General features: G+C 38.6%; 1 protein-coding gene across 2 annotated transcripts in view; it reads left to right on the top strand.

The window, feature by feature from the left end:
• Nucleotides 1–7,060, top strand: part of SNX24 (sorting nexin 24) — a 192,550-nt gene extending 185,490 nt beyond the window's left edge. Inside the window, exons 6-7 of one of the 2 annotated variants that reach the window (XM_019516818.1) lie at nt 1,813–1,877; nt 5,854–7,060. In XM_019516818.1, the coding sequence (XP_019372363.1) occupies nt 1,813–1,877; nt 5,854–5,924 (136 nt within the window). In that variant the 3' untranslated portion in view covers nt 5,925–7,060. The other variant, XM_019516819.1, reaches the window with a different exon arrangement.
• Nucleotides 7,061–7,650: the final 590 nt, after the last annotated feature.

Genomic DNA, 7,650 nt, shown 5'->3' with positions numbered 1-7,650 from the left:
AACCCCCCCCCGCCACAAGATCTCCGTGGCTCCAGAGTAGCCTCCTGCCCTTCCCTGCCATGTGCCCTGCCAGCGTGGCTGCAGCTGGGGTCTCCATGGAGACTAGCCCCAGCCATGCAGGCAGGGGCTGCTGGGAAATGGAGTCCACTGCTGGCCAGATCTAGCCCACAGGCCACACTTTGCCTGTCCCTGAGCTAGAGAGGCCAGAACACTGGTTTTTACATGCATTTGATGGAATGTGGATATGGTCAGTTTCACTGTTTCCCATGTACCATCAGGCTGGTATTTCCTTTTTTCAGTCTTTCACACAGCAGTGAGGGAAAGAGAAGCATTTAAAAACCTAAAGCCAAGAAAAAATAAACATAAAATCTTAACACTTAGCATGAAATCCTTCCCCCATCCTTTCTGGCACCTTTTTGCCAACTAGAACAACCAGAGCACCATGAAGTGATCTAAAAGCTCTGGAAGAATGCTCAGCACAAGCCATGTGGAAAGCATTCTCTCAGGCCCCGGTTATACGTTACATGCATTGCACAATTAACTGGTTAATGGAGATTATAAGAATGTATAATGTTGTTTAACATAATAAGTTAATATAATAATTACAAATAATTTAATATTCTTATATAATAAAGGGCTTAGTGTGTCTGTCCAGAACACTCTTGGAGCACTGTAATTGGTTAGTGAAACAACCAATCAGAGTATGGAGCATCACCATGATGGTGGGGACAGAGGGGAACTGGCCTTGTCCCCCTGCTCTGTCCCCGCCATCATGGTGGCACTTTGCCGCCTCTGAGGAGCGGGGCCAGTGGAGTGGGGAGCAAGGCCAGTGGTGCTGCTGGTGGAGAGGGATGGAGGGGACGGTTGGGCAAGCTTCCCCACTCTGTTGCTGGGAGGTACCAGCAGCGCGCGGTGGTGGGTAACGGTGCTCAATTCCCACCCCCACCCCCGGGTCATTCTTGATGGGCAATTCACTAGTAACCCTATAATGATTTAATTTAGATTTTAATTTGGGGTGAGCATTGCAAAGATTCTGGGCAGTTCTGTGGCCCATAGAGCAGCTGAGATGAGCTCTCAGAGAAGTCTAAATCAGGGCTGTCCAGCATCTCTGTAGCCAGGGCCAGCACCAGCAGGGATTGCACACCATGCACAAATGCAAGTGCACGCTTGCTTAACCTGCTGTACCATAAGCACTCATCCACCCCATTGTACCACACACGAGTGGGCACCCCACTGTCCCCATGCAACGTAGTGCCCTGCCTCACCACTGCAGGTTCCCCCGTGCTACCCTGCCATACAAATGCTCCAGGCTGCTGGTTTAGCAAGCATTTCAGATTGTGTCATCCCCCACACCCTGCCGGAGCTGGGTCAAGCAGCAGAAGCTGGGGGAAGGGAGGGAGAGTCAAAAGACCCTGTTTGTTGCTGCAGCTGGAGCAAAAGGCAGCAGCAGCCTGATGGGAACCTGGAGCTGCAGGTTAACCCTTTGCAGGCTACCAGTTGGGCAGCCCTGGTTTAAATTATGCTGGGGACCAGAGAGCAGCCCAGGATCAGGAAGGCTCAGAGAGGGCTTAATGCCACTCCTCTTCAGATATCTTTACTTTGATTTCAAGTTGATGGGGTCACTTTAAGAGAGAAAGCAGTAATGAGCTTTGCTTCCAGAAAATGAAACTTGTTCTTTGCCACAGAGTTTGCATCTATAAACAAACCAATGTTATTTGAGCAGCTTGATCACCTCACTTTATCAAAGCTAGTTTGTAGTATATTCTGTTTACTGTCCCTTGATACTGACATTCCTGTTCTTGACCTTTCCAGCAAACTGTCCCACCAGCCTGTGCTGCTGTTCCTAAGGGATCCATATGTCTTGCCTAAAGCCAATGGTAATCAAACCTGTCATCTGTTAACAGCTCTTTACTGATCTGACCCTATACCACATAAACCGCATTATTATTAATACAGGACTTGCTGAGCGACACTAGTCCAAATTCTAATAACCTGCCAATAAAGCACTAGTTCTCGTATAAAAGACCTTTAAAATCCTAATTGGAGCAGATGATTTATATGAAGATGCAATTTTTTCTCAATTGTTCTGCTAACCAAATCTACTGTGAACTCAATTAAACAAAACCAAAAAAGACTTACTCTGCTGCTTCTCTTTCTTTTAACAGTGTCTCTTGTTTTGCCTTCAGGGTTTGACCTTGAAGGTCCAGTTCTTTATAAGTGCTTTTTTCTAAATGCTTGTCAATCTGCTATTAGCATTTTTTGTATTGCTACTTAGATTATTACTTCCTTATCACCCCCAGAAATGTTTCTTTTATATGAAAGAATGTATGTTTTAAGGGTAATTGATGTGTTTACATGAGCCCTGATCTTTTAGTACGTGCTGCATAAGAACTTTTGGAAAAGGTAGTTAGAATCTATCTTGTTTATTTCTCCCTCCCTTTTATTAATTCAAGGTTTTATGCTGTTTTCATTCTTAAAATGATGGGAAAATAACACATTGCATAGTGCTGCTGCATTGCTAGCTTTTTGCATTGCTAGGACTGTTATGCTTACCACATTTTGTAAAAGGAAATATGTTTGTGTGTCATTCATACATATCCATTGCTACATAAAAACCTTCCACTAAAACTGTAAATTAAGATTTTTAAATTTTAAAAGTGGGGATTTGGGTTTGGACAAATTGCTATTATTATTTTTTTAATAAACCTAATATAGGCCACTCACAAAAACTAAGTAGATAACGTAGGAAATAATTTGACGTTGCCACGGCTTGACAAGTCCCATATGTTCAAAATAAAAGCTAGACTGCATGAGGTTCTTTTTAAATAGTACATTTGAGAGTTTTCTTCGTTTGCCTTTTGGTCTTTGAGTCTTTGGGTGTAGTTACTTTGCATATTCAAGCTTTTCTTCACAACCATGAATGCCAGCATTTCTTTTAAAGATGCAAGATGAAATTCTTATGTGGTCATATGAATCAAGAAGCTGAGACTTAAAACAAAAAAAACAACTTACCATGTATTGTGACATTATAAAATTATGAGTTGGCAACATAGAGTATATCTCTGCAGGTTAAGCTTGAATACCTTTGGAGTAGAGTGTAAATTTATAGCAGCTTTCATTCTTTGAGTTTATCAAATAAAATATGCAACTAATAAACATCAAAGGTGAAATCCTTCCCAGTAAAACTTCAAAAAACTTCAAAACTTAGTAAAACTTCAAAAAAATGCCCTTTTATTTTATTTTGGAAGAGAAGGAGCCAAACAAAACAATATCTGATTTCACAAATTAAATTGCAACAGTCCCACAGATTCCACATGCTATTGTGTCAGAGACTCTGACTTTGGGCTTAGAAATATAGAAAGTGAAATCATATCTTCATCTTTCATTTTATATCCTCTAGGATTTTTTTTAATTAATTCTGAGTAATTGGGTAAGTAAATTGAAAGTTAAGCAAGTTATTTCAGTACTAAAGTTCCTTTTTGATGAAAAATCTTGAGGCATGTGGAATGGAAATACACAGATTTAAGACCTACATTTTCAACCCATTTTACAGGGTTTCAGCTGCATGAGTCATTACAGCAGATGTAATTCTCTGATGATAATTATATTTTTCTGTTCTAAACTGTGCTCTAAAAAAGGACAGACTTGCATTTATCAAAGCCTTTGGGAATTCAATTTAATTTTGATTTTTTTTTCTTTAAGTATTTTTTAAGAGGTAACTTTGGATCAAAAAGAAATGGCTTCTTGTAATGTGTGAGATGTAAACTAACTTGTGTTAGTAGCACTCAAAACAACAGCATTGTTTAGCCCTTCAATAAGGCTGTTTATATTTAAAAACTGATAGTAAGGTAGCTTTCAGCTTTCTTTGCCTTTTACCTGGTGCTTCAGTTTTTCAAAAATGGCATGCTTATACACACGAAATAAAATTGCACGGTTAACACTATGTTGCTCTTGGCTTTTGCTGTAAACAGCTTGGAGGTTCTAGGATAATGTAATTTGAGGAGAACTTCCCTCATCTTTGCACAGTTCCATTAATTTTCTGTAATCTATCAACAATCTTCACCGTGTAAAAACATTGTAAGCATCTTTCTCTTACACTGTATCTTCTAGTAGTATATTGACTTCCCAACCAGGGTGCCACAGAACCCAGGGTGCTGCCAGATCCTTTGAAAGGTGCCACAAGGTGAGGAAATAAGTGAGGTTTGGGGAGATAAGCACAGGCTAAAGTGGATTTGTCCTTGCTGGACAATTCCTCTCCCCCCAACTGCCCAGGCTCTCTGCAAGGAGATAAGCTGGAATATTTAAAATAGTTTTGGTCATGGGTTCTACTCAGAAGTTATGAAGGGGTAACTCTAAACAGCACTGAGATCTGTTAGTTGCTTCCTTGTAGATGTTTCTTGATCATCTAGAAGAGGAGGGAGACCTTCCTCAGTTCATCTGTTTATGCTTCTATTAAAAAGGGTAAAGAACCTATTGTGGGCAAACGTGCCTTCTGTCATTCAAAATCTTCAAACAGTTTGCATTTAAAAAATCTTGCAAAAGTGTTGGCTCAAAGCCTGTAAAGTCATTCTCCCATGTTTTCTGTCCAATATACTTGATCAAAATTGGATGTCAGCAATTTTTATTATAAAATAGCTTTATAACACATAATGTTTTAGTTCTGTATTAGATTCAAATCTATCTTGACACTGGATTTTCACATTATTCTGTTAAACTTTCAAAAGCACCTAAGGGATTTACAGTCACAAATGTACTAGACTGTGGAGTTTTGTTGCTTAAAGCATCTAATATTGTTTTTAACTTTGAGCCCATCTTTCCTTCTATGTGGCAGCTTTTTTTTTTATTTAAACATGCAAAATACCTTTTATGTAACATTTTTAAGCGTCCCAAGGATAGTAATCTAAAATAGTAACCTAAAGCCCAGAATTGCCAATAATGAACAGCAGAATCTTAATGGAAATGGTCCAACGATGATTGACTCTTAAGTCTTACAGGTGGATGTTTTCGAAAGTACCTGTGGGATTTTGTTTCAGTGCATTTATACATTAGAGCTACATTGATACGTTAAACGTTTTATGGAACAGGTACTAAACTTAATGCACTGTAATTACAGTGCATAATGAACGTATAGACATGCCCACTGTTAGATGAATAGGAGTTGATGTACGATGTATTTGAAAAGGATTTTTCCTTTACTAGAATATAGCCTTCCTGCTTCTTTGGGAGGTCTATTACTTTTTCATCAGGATCTACTACTGGTGTATTTAACGTGAAAAGTAGTGTCCATTTCCTTTGTGTCTTTGCTAAAAATATAGCATCCTCCTCCCCCCTTTGAATACAATAGAAATATGACATTTTTATGTTCCACAGACAGCCTACAATTGTACTGTTTCAGAGAAGTTCCTATGATGGTACAGGCATCTTTGAATCTGCTTGGACTAAACATAGCTGTAAACCACAATGGAAAAACTGCTGTGAAGTATTCCCAGTAGCAATCTTGGAATTCCTTCAAGTATATTGAGATTTTGTTAGAAATTGAATTGCCAGTGTAATCCATCTTCCTTGTGAGAAAAGATTCAGATAAAGAGCTGGAGCCTAGCAGCATTAAGTATTAGAACATCCTTTTAAATCAATAAGCTACAAATCTGGCAGCACATTCATGCAATGCCCAGTGCTATACTAAAGTGGCTTTAGTGCTGAAGCAGCATTACTAATAGCACATCCCCACCGTGGATAAACAGTAGAGTGATGCAGTATCCTAAATTATAGTGGGCCTTCCCTTGTTAAGTTCCACAAAAGCATATATATTATATTGACATGTGTAAGGAAACAGTTTTTTTTCTTCTTTTTCAGATGACTTTCCAAACGTAGTTATTGAGGGAGTTCTTCATGGGATATTCTGTCCTCATTTACTGCCCAGGTAGAAGTAGTTCATGGCTCAAAGAAGCTAAAGCAAGTCTCCAAGTCACGTTCAAGGGAATGAGCAAAACAAAATTCTATGGCATGACAGCTATTCTTGGAAGCAAAACCACCTCACCTCGATTTCAAGCTTTATGTCTTTTAAAAATGAAATCAGTGTCACTACAGTTGCTGCTTTAAAACAACAGAAATGAAAACATAGGTATTCTAATTATGTAAACTAATGTATGGACATACTCTAACTATTTAATACTTTAAAAGGCTGAAAGTCATACACTGAATTACACTAATCTTTCAAAGGAATTAAAAACTTTATAATTATTTCTTAACTTTTATTATGAATTACACTACTCCTTTCTGAATCAGAAATTTCCCCAACGTATTACCCATTGCTGGCAGTGGATGGATTGAAAGTGCTGGCACTGACAAACATGTGAGAGATGGCAAAAAATAATGTTTAAAATTCAATTGTTTAAACTGAAAAACAGAAGTAATATAAAGTATTGTATAAATATCACTCAACTTTTTTCTTATTGAAACAAGTTGAGCCTTATGTGCTTGGGACTTTCCATTGGGAAACAAGTTTACATCTTCTGAAAGCATAGCTTTGTTTCAGGACAGTGGTTGTATGCATTTCAATCTAAAGGCACAGGCAGACCAATTATTATGCAGTGAACAAGAGCGGAGATTTTGCAATATCAGCTATTAAGGGTCTTGTCCACAGTAAGTGAAAGTTAACCCATGGTAGCTTATTCTTTCACTGAGCAGTGTGGTACTGTGCCTTAGTTTTCATTTACCAGGGGGGAAATTTGTATGCATGGTAATTCATTTGTGTGCCCATGTCCTAAGGCATTCTATCCATCAGGAAGTTTTGTATGGCATTTAAAAAGGCCATTCAATTAGTTATTATTTCTAAAGTGTTTTTAATTTCCAAGCCAAACTTGCACTGTGGTTAATATCCTTACGTTTTGTGAACCAGAGTTTCTACCACTTTGTGGTTAGATCAAGCAAGAATGACTGATAAAGCAGTAAAATTATAAGGATCAGTATTCATATACATGAATAATTAGGCTAGATGAACTTCAAACTTTGTACCTGCATTATTGGATATTATGCCATGAAATAAACTACTAGAACAGGAACAGAAGTCTGAAAGTATCATTTGTAATTTTTTTTAACCTAACAACGTATGTTTCAGAGCTTTTTACTTCAGAGTTCTCTGTTCTCTTCTGACATGAAACATGAGAAAATATTTGATCTGTAGAATGAAATCAACACTTCACTGTTGCGACATTACTTTTATGCCACTGTATGTCTCAAAACCACATTTTCAGTGCTACTGGATTGCTGAGAATTCATTGAGCTAACTGGAGTAAGGAGTATTTGGTGTGAGCATTAGGGACAGGATTGGGCTGTGCCACAGCAATCTGATCCTGAGGGAACAATGGTGCTTCCAGCTAAATAAATGCTCAATTTCCTTTAAAATTGTTTTGATGACTTGGTGCAAGATTTGGGGCTTTTCATACAAATATGGTCAGGATTAGAGCTTCACCCAGGAAGTGGGAGATCTAGATTTGACTCTTTTCTCACTGTAGGTTCAAACCCACATTTTCCAGGCTAGAGCCCTAACCATCATGTTACAGCTATCCTAAGTGAGCAGGGCACCCTCTTTTCCTACTGACAGTGAGGGCAGGTAACAGAATTCAGGATTCATGGCCAAGAGAATGAGAG

The sequence above is a fragment of the Gavialis gangeticus genome, unplaced genomic scaffold, assembly GCF_001723915.1.
Source record: "Gavialis gangeticus isolate Ggan-Ray unplaced genomic scaffold, GavGan_comp1, whole genome shotgun sequence".
Taxonomy (NCBI): Eukaryota; Metazoa; Chordata; order Crocodylia; family Gavialidae; genus Gavialis; species Gavialis gangeticus.
The sequence above is the reverse complement of the archived record's forward strand: the minus strand, read 5'-3'. Positions and strand labels throughout refer to the sequence as shown.